The sequence below is a fragment of the Antennarius striatus genome, chromosome 3, assembly GCF_040054535.1.
Source record: "Antennarius striatus isolate MH-2024 chromosome 3, ASM4005453v1, whole genome shotgun sequence".
Lineage (NCBI taxonomy): Eukaryota > Metazoa > Chordata > Actinopteri > Lophiiformes > Antennariidae > Antennarius > Antennarius striatus.
In genome coordinates, this window is record NC_090778.1 from 17,331,099 (window position 1) to 17,349,905 (window position 18,807).

At 43.2% G+C, this 18,807-nt stretch overlaps 1 protein-coding gene across 1 annotated transcript; it reads left to right on the plus strand.

Moving 5' to 3' along the window:
• The first annotated feature begins 10,553 nt into the window (after positions 1-10,553).
• On the plus strand, positions 10,554-18,459 carry lzts3b (leucine zipper, putative tumor suppressor family member 3b). Its single transcript, XM_068310811.1, has 7 exons — positions 10,554-11,381; positions 12,454-12,924; positions 13,012-13,179; positions 14,250-14,378; positions 14,723-14,914; positions 15,122-15,352; positions 15,488-18,459. Exons 1-7 carry the CDS (start codon positions 10,554-10,556, stop codon positions 16,556-16,558), a joined length of 3,090 nt encoding a protein of 1,029 aa, XP_068166912.1. The 3' UTR covers positions 16,559-18,459.
• The last annotated feature ends 348 nt before the right edge of the window (positions 18,460-18,807 follow it).

Sequence of the window (18,807 nt, forward strand, 5' to 3'; positions counted from 1 at the left end):
AGTTTTGAAGTGCCAGGCAGGAGGCCTAGGGGAAGACCAAAGAGGAAGTTTATGGATGTAGTGAAAGAGGACATGAAGGTAGTTGGTGTGAGAGAAGAGGATGTAGAAGACAGGGTTAGTCAGTCAGTCATCTTCAGATTACCACCGCTGTAGCCGCCGCAGCGGGTACAGCCGGGGACACTCCAGGCACGACGCCAGTGCACCGCGGAGCCACACACAATGACATACAACCATGCACACACACACACTCATTCCTACGGGCAATTTGGAACGGCAAATCAACCTGAAGCACAGGCTTTTGGAGGTGGGAGGAACCCGGAGAGAACCCACGCAGACACGGGGAGAGCATGCAAACTCCACACAGAGTGGGACTCGAATCCGGGTCCGCCGTGTTGTGAGGCAGCAGCGCTAACTGCGCCACCGCGCCACCCTAAGACAGGGTTAAATGGAGGCAATTGATTCGCTGTGGCGATCCTTGAAGGAAAAGAAGATTCTGTCTGGGCTGCTGACCAGATAGGCAACAGCGTGGGAGTTGATGTTATAGCTGAGAGCTGAGAAATCATCTTCAATGAATGGCTTACTTTAAAACCGTTTTTCATATATACAGTGCACCTGATTATAAAGCGCACTGTCGGTTTTTGAGAAAATGTAAGGCTTTTAGATGCGCCTTGTAGTGTGGAAAACAGCTGGACTGTGACCGGATTAACGACTTTGGCGATGGGGAACGGACCGACGAACCTGGGAGCGGGTTTCTTGGACTCCACTCAAAGAGGTAAGTTCTTTGTAGATAACCAGACCTTCTGGCCGTGTCTGTAATGTGGAGCGGATGTTCTCTTTCGGTCTGCAGCTGCTTTGTAGATGGCGGACTGCCATTAGAAATTCTGGTGGGCCTGCTCCCAGGTTCTCCTACAGCGCCTCACCGCGGCCAATGCAGAGGGCACCGAAGACTCCGAGTCAACAGAGGGAAACAGATGGTTGATGACCATGAATAACATGGAAGGGGGACACACCAGTGGAAGCAGACGGAATTGTATTGTGGGCAAACTTGACCCAAACCAGCTTCTGTGACCAGGTGTCGGGATTCTGGGATGCCATGATGCGTAGGCCGGTCTCCAGTTCCTGGTTGAGACGCTCAGCCTGCCCATTGGTCTGCGGTGTGGAATCCGGAGGAGAGACTAACTGTAGCGCCCAGCAGGCTGCAGAACTCCTTCAAACTCCTTCAGGCTTAACATTCTTTGAGCCAGGTCGGTAGGAGAGCGTGAAATTAAAACGACTAAAATAGATAGCCCACCTAGCCTGCCTAGCATTAAGCCTCTTAGCAGTCTTTAAGTATTCAAGATTTTTATGACCTGTCCATACCAGAAAAGGCTGAGAAGCTCCCTCCAGCCAGTGTCTCCACTCCACTCCACTCCAGGGCCACCTTGACAGCCAGCAGTTCGTGTCACCAATATCATAATTGCGCTCAGCTGCAGTTTCCTCGACAGAAACACACAGGGGTGCAGCTTACCATCCTTGGAACTGACTTGAGAGAGAATCGCACCGACCCTGACGTCTGAAGCGTCTACCTCTACCACGAACTGCTGGCTGGGGTCCGGGAGAATGAGAACAGGGGCGGAGGTGAAGCTCTTCTTTAGAGTCTGGAACGCTGCTGCACTCTGGACTCCAGAGAAAAGGTCTGTGGGGACAAAACAGGTCATGCAGAGGTGCCGCTATGGAGCTATAATCGCGGATGAACCTTCGATAAAAATTGGCAAAACCCAGAAACCTCTGGACCTCTTTGCGAGAACTGGGGGTGGCCCACTCCGCAACTGCAGAAACCGTCTCGGAATCCATCCTGATCTCCCCCTCAGCAAGCACAAAACCAAGGAATTAGACCGAGGGTTTGTGAAACTCGCATTTCTCCGCTTTCACAAACAGTTGATGCTGAAGCAACCACTGAAGCACTGAGCGGACATGGTGAGTGTGGGTCTCTTCATCGGGGGAAAAGATCAAGATGTCATCCAAATAAACAAATACACAAACATTAAGCATATCTCGGAGCACTTCATTCACCAGGTTCTGGAACACTGCAGGAGCAATGGTGAGACAAAAAGGCATCACAAGATATTCGTAATGTGGCCTGTGGGCGTATTAAAAGCAGTTTTCCACTCATGCCCCTCTAATCCTCACCAAATGGTATGCATTGCAGAGGTCAAGTTTCGAAAAAATCTTGGCCCCCTCCAACGATTAAAAAGCTGAAGAGATGAGGGGAAGAGGGTACCTGTTCTTAATTGTAATGTCATTGAGGCCGTGATAGTCTATGCAGGGTCGGAGGGTCTTGTCCTTCTCTACGAAGAAAAACCCGGCTCCAGCAGGGGATGAGGAGGGACAGATGATCCTAGCGGCGAGAGAGTCCTTCATGTAATCCTCCATGTCTATGCGTTCTGGAGCAGAGAGAGAATACAACCTACCCCTGGGTGGGGTGCTACCAGACAAGTCAATAGCACAGTCATACGGATACGTAGCCTTAGTCTTACTAAAAACTTTGGCGAGGTGATGGTAACATGGCGGCTTGTTAACAATGTCAGGGTTTGAGGAATCAGTGACAAAGGAAGAACTATAGGATTTTGGAAGACAGGAATCCACACAATTCAGTCCCCAGGAGGTAATCCTCCCATTATCCCAATCAAAGCTGGGATTGTGGGCCTTGAGCCGTGGGTGTCCTAAAATCACCTGATGAGCCATAGAGTCAAAAACATGAAAACTTAATGTCTCTGTGTGAGAGTCCCGGACAATAAGCTTGACGGACTGAGCACAATGATAAATTCTGCCCAGAGGGTTGCCACCTACAGCTTTAACCTCAAGGGGGCGTTGTAGAGCAAACTTTCTCAACCTCAATCTCCTGACTAGGGAACCAGAGTCAATGAACACAGAGACCAGAAGAGAAATTGAGTCAGATACAATTTCCACCTGAGGCTGGAATTGGGCAGGATTACCAATGACACAGCTTCTGTTCACCTTAATCTGTTCTCTGGAATGTGCCCCGGCTCCCTTGACATGACAGGCATTTACGAGAAGTCCCAGCTGTCCGCAGTAATAGCACCTGCCGTCCCTTTGTCGGGCAGGTGAATACGACCCAGCTGCATGGATTCCTCCATGGGGTGGTTGATGGGAACAAGGCTGGCTACCGGTGGACGAATGTGACTCGGCCGATTCTGGGAGTCGCTCCTCCACCCGCAATGTGGCGATGAGCGAACCCGAAGTCGTCCCCGTTCCTGGTCCGGTTCGGCGAGTCTTTTATCGATCTTAATGGCCAAAGCTATGAGAGAATCTAATTCCCCAGGCAGATCGACAGAAATCAGCTGGTCCTTTATCGCTTCAGAAAGTCCTTGAAAGAATGAGTCAGTCAACGCCGCAGGGTTCCACTCGCTCTCTGAAGCGAGGGTGCGGAAGTCAATAGCATAATCTGAAACCTTGCGGTTGCCTTGCCTCAGCTTAAGCAATGACCTGGCGGCTTCCCTGCCCGGTTGGAATACCTGTTCAAAGGCTCTAATGAAACTGGCAGGGGTAGAGCAGGTTGTCGACCTGTGGTTCCATTCTGCAGTGGCCCACGCCTCTGCCCGCCCAGTAAGATGGGAGATGATAAACGCAACCTTGACTCGGTCTGTGGGGAAGGCTGAAGCCTGCAGTTCAAAATGTAGCTCACACCGAGTTAAAAATGGTCTCAAGTCACCTTATTCCGCGGAAAATCGCTCCGGATGGGAGAGCTGGAGGCAGGAAGAAGCGGCACTGGTCGGTGACTGAGAGTCGGAGGCGAAACTCGGAAGAGTGGCACCGCCACAGCAGGTGCCACTCTGTGACCTGTGAGCCCAAAGATGTCATCATTGAGTCCTGGCGAGCCGCCTGTTCTCTCAGAACGGCGCACAGGGACGTAAGCTGCTCCTGCTGTTGAGCCAGCTTCTCTCCCTGTAGTCGAAGGGCGTTACGAACCAGATCAGAGTCGGCTGAGTCTAGTCTGGCCAGTTTGTTCTGTCATGAACGTAGCGCAAAACAAGGTTTATTCCAGGCAAGGTTCGGTACACAGGTAAGGCAGTCAGTCCAGGCAGAGGTATCTAAGGCAGGAGGCGAGAAGGTAAGGTCAAAAACAAGCAAGGTTCAAACACAAAAAGCTATGAATAGAACTATGACAAGGGCTGGGACGTGAGCAAAGAACTACTGGTGACAAGACAAGACACAAAAGGGGAATATATGCAGGACTAATGGGGGTGATAGGAGACAGGTGCGGGAAACACAATCAGGGATCAGGTGCACGCAGACGGGGGGGGGGGGAGGGCAAACAGGAACCTGGAACAGAGACAGGGGTGAGTGATCACAAAATAAAACAGGAAGACAAGACATGAAACATGGGGAAGCAAAAACACTTAACAAACAGGATCATGACACTTTCACAGCCAAACTTCTGAATGTCAGACACTTTACATGATGCTGCAAGCTGAATCACATGCAAGGCTGATCTGAATTGACTGGGTAGATCAGCAAATAACCAATACACTGAACTGAGTTTGTGGATCTTCTGTTATGTTCCAAGTGGGTTTGTCATTTCAATATCATTAATGTACAAAATCAGTGATAACTTTAACTCATTTGTGGAAGGTAATAATTTGTTCTCTTTAAAGTACAAGCCATCTTAGTGACTCAGGCTATGAATGACCTTCTAGTGCCAGCTTTGTTTTTTGAATTTTGTCCAGAATGTTAGCATGTCTGAACATTGTGTGGATCATCTCGAGAATGCAAATGTATACTGCTGTGTACCCTGGCTCTCAGGTATACTGTACAGGAATTACATATGTGTAGTAGAAGCTTTTGTGTGGCTAAATATGTTTTTCTGTACTACATATAATCGTCAATATGCCCAATTAGCAAACCAACTGACTGCATATGTGCTCCTAAGCACCTGATGTCCACATACTCCTGATTATTTCAGAATCATTATACTAACACTGATGAATAGAATTAAAATTGAAAACACACCTTAAATTGCTGTGGTGCCTAAATACAGTTTAATCCTGTGGGAACAATATGAAATAATTCATATTACTCTGATAAAAAAGAATGTGTTTTGCTTCCTCCTAAAGTTAGGGTGGAAATAGAAAAAATAGTCAGTTATATTTTACATCCACGACTGTTATCCTGGTGCAATGGAAAAACTGAGTTAAAGCTATCCAAAGCTTTTTAAATCAATCCACTGGACTTTAAGAAAGTTTCTTGAAGACATTTCTGCATATACCTACATATATGCAGTCAAATGCAATACCTGCATATAGAGTGGTATATGCAAGTGTCAAATGCAGCGACGAAATGCTGGATAACCTATACAGACATATGTTAAAGCTGCTCTAATCAGCATTATGTGAATACTGTAATGGTTAAGATATCTGTATCATCACCTAATTCACTACTTCCCCTTGGGTCTACTGAGCATTCTCAGCATCTGTCAACACATTATTTTGGTTAAATAGCTCACAGTATTAATATTTTGGTTTTATATCATGGATGTAGCAAGTGCCTGTTTTTGATTGTAAGATCCTGGAAATCAACTGCAAAAAGGAAGATGGCATTTGAAACAAAATATTTTTGTTTATTACTAGTTACCTGCTGAATAATAAATGAGAAAAGGCCACACAAAAAAATCTGGAAATGCATGCAGAATAGCAATTGTTACCAGTCACATCCATCCATCCATCCATCCATCCATCCATCCATCCATCGAGAGGACTGTATACGACTCTATAGGCTGCTCCCCAGGGACAGCAATGGAATAATGCTAAAGGGGGCGTTGGTATCATGCAGCTGGAGGGGCGGGACCAGAGGTGGGTGTGTGTCTCTCAGCTGATGCGCGTATCAACCGACCGACTCCATCATCAGCATCCGACGCTGACAGCGGTCGAAGACAGCATCCCTGATAAAACCAAGCCATGATAAGATCGTAGTGTAATTCAGAGCCCAGCCGACCAGGACTGACGCTCCGTTCCTGTGACAAATGCATTTATTGAGATCGCGACGCACAGAGCGCCGATCGTCAAATACCCTTTGATGATGGACCGCCAGGATGCCTCAATCGGTAAATCACAGCTACAGCCGTCAGTGTCAATGATGCTGCGTACATCTGTCTGGATATCGTTTTTCTGTTCAGGGCTGTGCGTGTGTTTCTTGTGACGGGCCTAGCAAGGAATTGTTTTGGAGCGCAGTCGATTCAGGCTTTATGCGGATGCTGCTAAAGCCGCCCTTGCCGCCCAGAGATGCAGTGAAAAAGGGAGCGAGGGGGGAGTCGTGAGGGGAGGGGATTGAGGCAGAGCAGCAGATAGATATGCAGTGAATTTTACTACTACTACTCTTCACCGGAGTGGAAGTAAACCTCTAGTAAATGGACTGAGAACGGGAAGTGCACTGGCATGACTCTCTCTATCTATCTATCTATCTATCTATCTATCTATCTATCTATCTATCTATCTATCTATCTATCTATCTATCTATCTATCTATCTATCTATCTATCTATCTATCTATCTATCTATCTATCTATCTATCTATCTATCTATCTATCTATCTATCTATCTATCTATCACCTATCCATCCATCCATCCATCCATCCATCATGTCTGTGCAGTATGCCTATGATTTAAATGATATATTCATATGTAAGCAGGCCTTTTAACATTCATTTTATAGGGTCATTTGGTGTTTTTGGTGATATGGGAATTGCATTGCTTAATTTGTTTTCATCATGTGATGAATAGCTAAGAAAAAATGACAGGAAATATGTCACAGAGTCCTACTTCAGGGGAAGTCTTTTGGGGAGGTGTTGATTCATCTGTTTTGGAATTTGTGAGTCCATAGTTTGTGGCGATGCTCAACTGCATTCCATCATCCTGAGTTGTTTCTGATATTCGGTCCACCCTATTTACATCATTTACGGTTGAAAGTAGAGAACGAAAATGTCAGAAAATATTAGAAACACCTGTTTGTATCACCGGGCCCCTGATGGATCCTGAAGGGAGCCCACTTTGACCAACCAGTAAACCAAAGTTGTCTGTAAGCCTGTGATTATTTTATGAAACAGTTATTTTGAGAGAACAGTCAACATAGGACATAATATTTATTCATTCATTTTCTCAACCCGCTTCATCCACTCGCGCAGTTTGAAGGGAGCTTGTGCCTATCTCAGCTTTCTTAGGGTATGAGGCAGGGGAAACTCCAGGCGCAACGCCAGTGCACTGTGGAGCTACACACAGAGACACACACACACACACACACACACACACACACACACACACACACACACACACACACACACACACACACACACACACACACACACACACACACATTCCTATAGTCAATTTGGGACTGGCCAATTAACCTGAAGCACATTTTTTTGGATTTGGGAGGAAGCCAGAGAACCCAGAAAAAACCCACGCAGACACGGGGAGAACATGCAAACTCCGTGCAGAGCGGGACTAGAATCTAGAACCGCCTTGCTGTGCGGCAACAGCGCTACCCACTGCACCACTGTGCTGCCCCAGAACATAATGTTGTGTTCGGTAAATACTGAATGCCTCAGACTGTATTTTGATGCACAGCCCCTTTGCGTGAACGAACTTCAAGATTAGATCAACTATGATGCTCATTAAGTATTTATGGTCATTGTTAAGTATTTATTGTACATTATTGGTGTATTTCACTCAACAAAAACACATTTGCTAGAAAAATGTAGGTGTGAATGCTAAATTTACACTTTTTGATTGAAATATACCAATAATGTATGAAAGATGTAGAATATTTTAAGACTTGATGAAAAGCTGAAGCCAAACTGAATTTCTGGCTTTAGTCTTACCTCTGCCAGCAACAGTTTGCGGAAGATATGTGATTGCATGTGATTGCTTGTTTGCTTTCAGTTTGTTTAATTGGTTGTTTTATTTACAAAATATCGCAAAACGTTATTCTTGGATTGTTGACGGGGGAGTGGAGAGGCCAAAGTAGAATTTTAAAAAAATTAAGTCTATTCTGGATTACTTTATTACTTAGATAAGGCCTTCATTTTTAACATTTTGCCAATGTGATAATATGAAGTACCCTGGCATGGGCAGCCCCCTATGCACAACTGGTTCCCAGACCTGGATCTTGGTCCAGAAAACATCTCTGTGGATTGGCTGTAGTAAAGGTAAAGCAATACCATCACAGCAGCATCACTATTGTGTACTCCATCCACTGCATACAATTGTTAGTACAACTGGTGATCTCCTCCCAGTGACGAAAACGAAATGCAAGTATCGTGCACGCTTACTATTCAGACTGATAAAATAATTGTCACAGAATTTTGTTTTGACATAGCCTGAAAATGAGGGTTTGGAGACAGATTTTATAAGTGGTATGATTGCATTTTTATTTTAAATGAAGAAGTATAGCTGAGAGTGTGTGAATGTCTGAAAAACTGGATGAGAATTGATGGGATTTAAAGGTCCTACGAATCTCACTGTGCAAATGTGTTAAATGTTATCGTGTCCAACAAAGTTTGTTGCCAAAAGAATGAGTGACTACAAGTTAATTCTGAAGAGTGTAAAAAGTTAGTTAGAAAAGTGTCAGAGAAATGAAGGGTGGAAAATATAATGTAAACTGAGACCTGAATTATATTACATTCTTAAAGAAGGGAAGCTAAACTCCATTGTTAGCTTTTCTGGAGAAGCAGGTAAAGGTAAGGAATTACAAGTACTAATTCTCCTATTTTTATTTATGGGATATAAAAGCTCACCATGTGTCAAACATGTTGCAATTCAGGATTGAAATAAAGTTGATGTAAATACATCAGAACTGACAATCTCAGACCCGAGCTTGTCATGATGTCGTCACTTTTTTTCAGAATCAAATGGTTTTTCCTTGGCTTGGTGCTTTTATTGATCATATAGTGAAGTAGCAGCACAAATCTAACCACATTTATATCAAAAAAATTTGGATGTGGTGAATTGTTAGAATAATTTCCTGCTCCTCTCCTCTGTAATGATGATGTCACTTTAATAAAGTCAGTTAATATCTGAAAATTGCATGACAATTAAGAGCAATACTTATAAGGAGGAATAAAAATGTAACCAACAGAAGAAAATCAAGATTCTTGTGGATCTTTTCAACTGAATGAACATTTTTAGCTGAATTAGCATAGCCTTTTTTTGTGATTAGATGACATTACTGTACTCTCAATTATTTCTGTAAGGAAAATGTTCATGTCAAATATTTAGAATGTTTGAAGCCATGAATAGGAAATAATTATAATTAGCAAAATCTTATTCAAATTAATTTTTGAATGAAATGAAACAAAATGTTAAGTTTCAATAGAATTAACATATTAACATTAACATTATAACATCGGATTGTGAATGTTTTAAATACATTCACAATTAAATTACCAAAAAAATGTACCACAAAAATAGTTTTGCCCAGTTGATAATTCAGCCTTACTTTGAACCCTGGACAATTTAGCAGAAATGAATGCCTCTGCTGAAGAGTTTTAACATAAGTAAAGATGATCACCATTATAAAATATGATTTAGTAGATTAAATTTAGCTTATTTTGGCTGGACAAACTAGCCACTAGCAACTCAATGTGTAATGAGGAAGATCTGCAATCCTCAGTCTCATACATGCTAATAATACAATATAATAATAATACTGCGATGCACATTTCCGTACATGCTGAGACGTTGATGGTGAGGTCATGTTATTTTTGTTCTGTAGTAATCATGAAATCATTTTGCTTGGGCTCTTCGTGACACTTTCAGATGTTTCCATTGTTGACAGTATTTGACAGTATTTTTCACATTTTTCACATTTTTCACTATACTAAACAATACTAACAGCAAAGACCAAACAGTTGATCAGATAGCAATACTTTACCTTGTTCTGTCACCTACATTAAACAAACAAAGAAAAAGTGATTCTAGTACAACAGCAATATCGATTCAATATTGTGATTACATAACTGAAAATCATAAATTCATGATAATCTGCAGTTCAATGACGCTAAAAGATATAAAATACATTGAAATTTATGTTTTGACTAAACTGGCTTTAGTGGCCTCTTCACACAGCATCTCTTATGTTATGAACACAAACGTGTTTAAAAATAACTCAGTCCTATCTATATAAAATCTCTTAGTGTGTACATAAAAAACAAATTCCATAAACTGAAAGCAACATTGGGAATCCATCACTAAACCAAAGAAAAAGTTATATTTATATACTTAATTTAATCCTCACCCTACACATAATTATTCAGACTTTAATTTTTACGTCAGTTAGAGGTACAAGCTATCCCCAGATGTGGGCTGAAATCTATTTTGCACTATTATTGCCATTATGTAAATACTAAAATGTGTAACGCCTGTCGTTTTTCTGTGTTCCTCTAGTGTGTTTGCTCCCACTACCTGCATAAGGTTGTGATGACCCACACTACTTCCAAATGTATCTGTGACCCTCCTCAATCTTAACTCCTAACCTCTAGTCCCTGACCTTTGACCTCCCACTATGGGCAGTGTTGGCAGTGGGGTGGCAGGAGAGCAGGAATTTGCCATGAAGTCTGTGGGTACAAGGACCACCCTACCCAGGGCCCCACCTCTCTCTCGACGTTGCCCTGCTGACCGCAGCTACAGTGCAGAGCGGCTGCCCCGCCCCCCCGCAACTATATCTGATGGGACGGCCTCTAGCGATGAACGAGGGAGTGTTAGTGTCGGGACTGGAACTTGCACTGGGACTGACCGGCCTACTGAAACAGCCTCATCCACTAATACTGAATGTACCATGACGGCCCCATCCAACAACAACCAGTTAGAGAGTGGCAACGGAGCAAGCAGGCGGGAGAGAGAGTGGGAAAGGGAGAGGCAACGTGAAAGGGGGAGAGACAGGGACCGGGACCGAGACTGGGACCGAGAAAGATTAGAGAGGGAGCGAGAGAGAGAGAGAAACCGGGAGAGGGAGAGGGAACGAGTAGAGAGGGAGAGACTGGAACGGGAGAGAGAACGGGAGAGGGAGAGAGCCAGAGAGAGAGAACGAGAGAGAATTGAAAGGGAGAAGATAGAAAGAGAGAGGGAGCGTGAGAGAGAGAGGGAAAGAGAGAGGCTGGAGAATGAAAGAACGGAAAGAGAGAGAGAGAGGGAAATCAAGGCTGCTGGTTTAGATGTTTGTGGGAACATTGTGGGCCGAGCAGTAAATGAGAAGACTGGTGTTGGGATGAACCAACACCATCACAGAGAGATGGCAGCCAACAGAGTTGACAGTGACAACAATCCAGGCAGCCATAACCCTCCAAACCACAACCCACCCAAGATCCTGCCAGTATCCGGGAAGCTGGAGCAGGTACTTTCAGATTGAGCACAGAGATTCTCAACCTGGACTCTGCATTCTTGAAATTGTTTTTTGAAATTTATCAAAGAAATCACAAGATGATAAAGAAATAGTGAAAACACAGCTCTGAATAAGGACTGAGCTGAACTGTTCATTACCAATAGATCCGCAGCCTGTGACAAGGTTTCACAAGCAGAAAGTTTTTATCAGCAATGAATGCAGAATCTGTACTTACATTGAAAGAGGTATCGTCTGCCATAGTTCTACCATGCAGTTATAGAAACCTGAACTGAAGGCATTCCACTAGCTGGCCATAGTAGATGTACTGTAGGCGTGCAGACACTAGCCCACAGCAGGCTAAAGTAGATCTGAGGATGGCAGGTGCAAGGCTGGTGCAACGCGCATGTGTAACATGCCACTCTGTACAGACTGCCATGGATTTACTACCACAGGGGATGGCCTTTCGTCAACAATGCCACCTTTCAATACTCACCATGGAACTATCACTTCTTCATATTTCACCTGAAGCCTTGTGAAGCTTCAGCAGCAACAAAGTGACACAAAGCAAACTGGCAATTGGCCAGAACAATATTAACTGACTGATCTGGTGGCTTAATAGTAAAACAAATACTTTACTTAGCTATCTAAGATCGCTGAAGAAATCTCTTATTTATTCTTACTTCCCCGATCACTTACATTCTGAGTCTTATCTCGGTGGCATTGCCTCACATTCAAAATGGAGAATATTATAGACAATAACACCTCATGGACATCTAAATATTGTATTATAATAGACTTGAAAAAAGATCTAAACTCTAATAGATGATTTGTGACATTTGGAGGCTTTACGTGATTTAGAAATAGGCCAAATGGCTGTATAATGTCTAATTTATGCTCTTAGTTATGTTATGTTATGTTATGTTATGTTATGTTATGTTATGTTATGTTATGTTATGTTATGTTATGTTATGTTATGTTATGTTATGTTATGTTATGTTATAACACTGAACTTTTGCCTTTGAGATTCACTAAACTTCTCTCTCTTTTTCTCTTATCATGTTCTCATCCATCATCTCTTTTGCAGGCAATGCAGAACAACTCAGGCCTCGTTCGTCCCTCTGCCTTCAAACCAGTGGTTCCCAAGAGCTTCCACTCCATGCAGAATCTGGTAGGCCAGGCAGGAGGAGCGGGCAGTGAGGGCAAGGCTGAGGCTAGGGGTGAAGGGTTTAGTGAGAGCAGAGGAGGCAGGAGAGGAAGGGATGGAGCAGGAGTAGAATCAGGAGAGGTCCCAGAGGCACTGCTCCTGGACCAGGACAGCCCAATGAGAGTCAGCAGAAGTGAGGGAGGGGGAAATGGTAATGAAGTAGTTCAGGGAGGGATGTCTGACTCAGGGAGAAATTCCCTGACAAGCCTGCCCACTTATACAGGCTTGGGGTCTGGATGTGGGCCCACAGCTGTCCTGGGGCCTCTCAGTGCTTCCACCAGCCACATTAACAGGTTAGGTATGGTTGGAGCAGCTGCAGGCCTAGACAAGTTGGAAAAACCTGGTTATCAGGTAGGGCGATCATCCACAGTCACATAATGTTGCACCGAATTGTCTCTGTTGTCCTTAACTGCCTTGTGATGGCGTTCTCTCTTCCAGAATGGGCTCAGTGCCTCAGACAGTGGCCGGTCATCCTCAGGAAAGAGCTCCTCCTCCTATCAGAGACTGAGCCACCTGAGTGATGCCCCAGCACCTCTCCGCCCCTCCCCCTCTTCTGATGACATCATCCAGGACCTTGAGGACCGCTTATGGGAGAAAGAGCAAGAGGTCAGAAATGTCTGATTTTAAAATAGTTTACACACTTTTGCAATCATTAATCTGTGGGGGATTACTATAGCCACGTCAGTGTTTACAAAATCTGTTTACACCACACAGTAGAAATGAACTCGTTTTAAAAGGGCTAGGTAACACTGGAGGAATAGAAGCCCAGAAAAAACGTGCCTGTTTGCCAAAAGAGGTATACTAGTAGAAATAAAAGAATACTGAAAATAAAAAACAGAAGAGCAGTTCTGGAGAAAGCTGCATCGCACAACACCAGTGCCAAGCAGCTGGTGGATAAGACTAGACCAGCAACTTCCAAAACAAGAAAAGATATCCAACATTCTCAGACATCAAGAGCTACACAGCATTATGGACCTGCCACAATCCTCTCCAATGGTTGAATATGCTAACAGCCCATCATTATCATGTGGCAGCACAAATGACTGAGCTACTAACAACAGCCTCTCACCTAGACTAGATAATACAGGGCAGGACAGCACTGATCATAAACGATCTACACCTTGAAACTACTGGCCAATAAACTACCTCTCATGAACATGGAATCTCCTCGAAGGCATCATAGCAGTTCCACTTAGGAGATCAGTGAGCCAATACATATAGAAAGTTCAGAAGGGTATAGGAAAGAACATAGAAGAGCTAAAGCACCAGCTAGTGGGGAATAGAGCAATCACCAAAGACTCTAAAGATAAGGAAGAAGGAAAAATAAGCTGGATTGACTACAGGAAAGCATAAAGAAAAAACTGCTCAATAATAATCTTCATGAGGAACTCAATATGGAGGTGGGATGAAATGGGCGACTGGAGAGAACCCGCGTAGACACAGCAGAACAGACAAACATGGCACAGAACAGGACTCGAACCCAGAACCGTCTTGCTGTGACGCAAAAGCACTACCCACTGGGCTGCCAATTTTACATTTAGGTTGTTTTAATGCAGTTTTTTGGTTTATAACATTAGGACCAATAATTTTATTTTTTTCTTGGCTAATTTGTATTTTCTCGACTTTTGTTATTTAGGTTGAAGTTTTGACAAATTGTTCCTCCTCTTTTCTGCCAGGTGCAGCATATGCGCAGAAACCTGGACCAAAGTGAGGCAGCAATCATCCAGGTGTTTGAGGAGAAGCAACGTGTCTGGGAGCGACAGATGGATGAGCTGAGACAGAATTATGCTTCACGCTTGCAACAGGTGACCTCTCTATAAGTGACCCAACAAAACATGAAGATGTTACAATACTTTAAGTGTCTTTGTTCGTGAATCAAAATGAATAAGTGAACTTGGAAGCAGTGCAGAATGAATGAATTAATCTGATGAAAAAAAACAAGAAAATGAAAAAAAATACAAACTGTTTTGAAGTTGAGAAAATGCTAAATTTGAAAATTTTGCATTTTCTCACATTCATAATGCAGGTAAGATGCAACAACATCTATAAACAAATTAGCCTCTACTGGATAAGATGTCTTAAGTACCAGAAGATATTATTGTAAATACGATACCATCAAAACTACTATATATGTACATTTTCTTGGCAGGTTACCCGACGTGCTCAGCGTTCCCAGACTGCTCTGCAGGCCCAGATAAGTCGCCTGTCCCAGGACAAGAGGCGTCTTCAGGAGGAGATGGCAGCTCTCTTGGCACAAAGAGAAGAGCTGGAGAGAAAGTGTCTGGATTATAGAAAGGAGCAAGCAGACATCTTGCCTCGTCTGGAGGAGACCAAGTGGGAGGTGAGATATGAATATGAGTTGGTGTGCTTGATTTGTTCAGTAAAATGTTATCAGAGCTTCACCATGGTAGACTCAGCAGTTGAGACCTGAGAATTGGGGTGTATGTGAAGCAGCCTATATCCATGTATGTGACTTAAAGCAATGCATTTGTATACAGCCAGATGGTATTCACCAATTATAACCTCTCACTCATTGTTCATGTGGCAGGTGTGTCAGAAGGCAGGAGAGATTTCTCTGCTGAAACAGCAGCTGAGGGAAAGTCAGGCTGAAGTGACCCAGCGAGCTGGAGAGATGGTGGCCCTGAGAGGACAACTAAAGGAGCTCAATGCCCAGCTGAGAGAGAGGGAGGAGGTCATGCTGGGTCTGAAGGACTCCTACAGCACCAAAAGCATGGAGCTGGAAAAGTGTGAGGGAGAGCTGAGGAGGACTCTATCGGAGGTAGGGTACCAATCACACTGAACTCTGTTGAGGTTTTAATTTAAAATTAATCTTAGAGAGTCTAAAAACTTAATTGTGTAATACAGTGACTAAGTGCATTTGCCCATAGTGAAATACTGCATTTTTGTTTTGCAGGTGTCCATCCTTCGAGAGAAGCTTGGTGTGTTTGAAGCAGAGGTGCTAAGTTTGAAGCGGGCCTTGAATGAAGCAAGCAGAGGAGCAGAAGTCGTAATTAGCCCTAACTTAGCCGCTGCAGGATTGCTGCCACCCTGGGGAATTGTGCATTGCCCACGAAATCCCACTGAGCCTTCAACTAACTCCCTCACCCCCACATCTGACACCCTGCTTAGTCTCCAGAGTGATGAAGCCAAAGCCCAAAGGCAGGAAGCTCAGAGACAAGAAAGGCAGCAACGGGAAGAAGCTCAGTGGCGTGATGCACAGCAGCGTCAGGATGCCCACATGCAGCAGGACATCCGAATGCGTCAGGATGCTCAAATCCGACCAGAGGTGCAACTCCGGCAGGAGGCCCAGCTCCGTCAGGAGGCCCACCACCGACATGAAGCTCAAATGCGTCAAGAAGTTCAATTACGCCAAGAAGCACAGCTACGCCAAGAGGCCCAGCTCTGCCATGAGGCCCAAATGCGTCAAGAGGCCCAGCTACGTCAAGAGGCCCAGCTTTGCCAAGAGGTTCAACTGCGTCAGGATTCCCATCAGCCACATCGAGCCCAGGAGGGTCACTGGGATGAGGCAGGAGAGTTGCGCCGGCAGCTGGAGCAGTTGCAGGGTGCGTTGCGCTTGGAGCGGCAACAACGAGAACGTCAGGCCCTCAACTTCGACCAGGAGAGACACACCTGGCAGGATGAGAAAGAACGGGTTTTAAAATATCAGGCACAGCTGCAGCTCAGCTATGTGGAAACGCTGCAGAAGAACCAAGCTTTGGAAAAACGTATGAGCCAACTGGGAGCCAAACCAACCACAGCATCCACCCCCACCACTGTTACCACTACCACCACCACCTCTCCCACCTCTTCCAATTCACCCCCTCCAGCTCTGTGTCCTCAAACCCCTCCCTCAATGTCTGGTCCCATCGCTCTCACCATCTCCCCACCTTGTGAGGACCAGAAGTGTCCTCCTTCTCTTCACCAACTTGCTCCTCCCTGGGCAGGACCCTCACGACTGGAGAGGATAGAATCTACTGAGATATAGAGACAGCTTCATGAATCTATTTCAACATAGCTACAGTGACAGTCTGTCATACAAACTACTTCAGCATTCAGCTGAAAAACATTATAATCTGAAGTTTAAAAAAATGAGTAGTCTATTACTTCTCAAAGCAACTCCAGACTCTTAATAGAAACTCAGTTTGACTGCAAATTCTATTATCATTATTTTCAACTTTCTATTGAGCCTGTCCCTCTCTAGTTTCACATCACTACATCGTATACATAATCAGCATTGATGAAAAGTGTGCCACACCAAGTGATGGCAAAAAAAAGACAACAAAAAACAACAGAATGTTAAATGACAATGTTTAGATCACAGCACTAATACATGGGGCATTTCATTCCCATACTAGAAAAGGACCAAGACAATCAGGGATATTGTCAGAAATTATCAACAAGTATATTATGCGGTATTTATTCCTTGTACGTAAGTCTGTGTCACTGGTAATGTAAAAGTAGAATTAGTAGTCAGAGTATGTGAAGTTAATTTGCATTTTTGGCCAGAGAGCGCCTTACTCCACTCTTTCCAGGATGTATTAAAGAATAATTAATGCTGGGATAAGATGAGGAAAAAAAATCAAAATTATTAATTTAAAATGAATCATTTCTGGGCTTTAATTCCTATATCAGCGAAGCAGTTTCATAACGTTATTATCTAATGAACTATTTCATAAGAATCCAAGCAGATATTGATGTTAAATTCATGCAGACTGATTTTTTTATTCAGTCAAATCATGCACAAGGTCCAAGCATGCACGAGTTACTTAGACACATCATGAAGACCGACAGAGTTTATATTTTCTACAAACTGGATTAAATAGATATGTTCAGTAGATAATCAACCCGGAGAGAATATGAGTTTTGTGACATATGTAGGAGAACCTGGTTCACCTTCACTGCAGATTGTGTGCGGTGACTAAAAACAAACACTGGAGGTCAATAGAGAGCTTTTGAGACTTAAATTTCTTTTCTATGTACTGCAGGGCTCATGTGAAAGTAAGCACACAATTTGAATTTAGTTATTATGATAATTGTGTCAGTCACTTCACATTGAGCAACAAAATCAGTCAATTTCCCCAAAGTGAAAAAAAATATAGAATGTATAATATGCTAGAAAGATATACTTAATATAGTTATAGATTGTACAAGTGTGTGTGTGAGTATGAGAGAAAGGGAGTGTGAATTCACAGTTGTGTACATATATACATAAATATATATGAAAAGCTTCAGTTTATGAGATTGAGGAGTAGTGGCAATACAGATGGTGAAAGTATAAAGAGTAAAAGGTGTTGAGCGGCTTTAAGTACAGTAACTTGTACATCAATGCTTGACACAAGCGCAATGAGTGTGACATTTAAACTGGTCAGTATATCCTGACATACCTTTCATCTCTATAGAATAGGACACACAGACCAAGTAGAACTTGAAAAGTCCAGTGTGTAAAAGGGAGCATTCGGGGTAACTGCACTATGCAGTGTCCTACATACAAGTTACGATGTACAGCAGAATCAGATGTGAATATCATGGCTTTTATATGTGTTGTTTACGCCAGCAGAGATGTTGCTCGAGAATATTAACTTATCTAAGGTATTAAATAGTATTATCATCTTTATTACTGTTATTATATTATGGTGAACAGAGCTTCTCTTTATGTTTTTCCTAACTGTGTAGATAGCCTATTGGCCTTCCATAATGGTGCAATCATAGCAACCCTGTCCAAAAATGATGTTCCTTTTGATGTAGGTGATAAATGTAGTTACAGTATTGCATTGTTTAGAGAACAAAATACAGTACAGATTTTATACATGTTTCAAATTAATTGTTTGCATTTATGTTATTAGTACTGTTCTGACTTGATTAAAACCACCCCTTTGTTAAAATTCAGCAGAGCTAATAAAGATATGACAATAATTCACTCTTTTGTCCTGTGTTTAAGATGAAAAATGTTATATTTATGTGTAAAAATATAAATAGAATTTTTTTCATAAAATTTATTAATTTATGAACACACACACGGACACACACACACACACACATACAGTATTTTAAGTATTGGAATATGGTATGATTCTAGGTACTATATACTGTATATGTAACCAACGATTGATACTGGGGCATCCATGAAATGCAAAATTCTGTCCTGTCAATCTGATCGATCTTGTTGGCCCTCCTGTGCAAACTCATACACTCCATACCAGTGACGTGCGGTCGCCGGAGGCATGTGAGGCATGT

What these genes read in the sequence shown, in the direction of transcription:
- lzts3b (XM_068310811.1), top strand. Translation starts at nt 10,554, where the DNA reads ATGGGCAGTGTTGGCAGTGGGGTGGCAGGAGAGCAGGAATTTGCCATG. An exon ending in TATGGGAGAAAGAGCAAGAG is followed by an intron (nt 13,180 to 14,249) that starts GTCAGAAATGTC and finishes CTTTTCTGCCAG; the next exon opens with GTGCAGCATATGCGCAGAAA. An exon ending in ATGCTTCACGCTTGCAACAG is followed by an intron (nt 14,379 to 14,722) that starts GTGACCTCTCTA and finishes TTTTCTTGGCAG; the next exon opens with GTTACCCGACGTGCTCAGCG.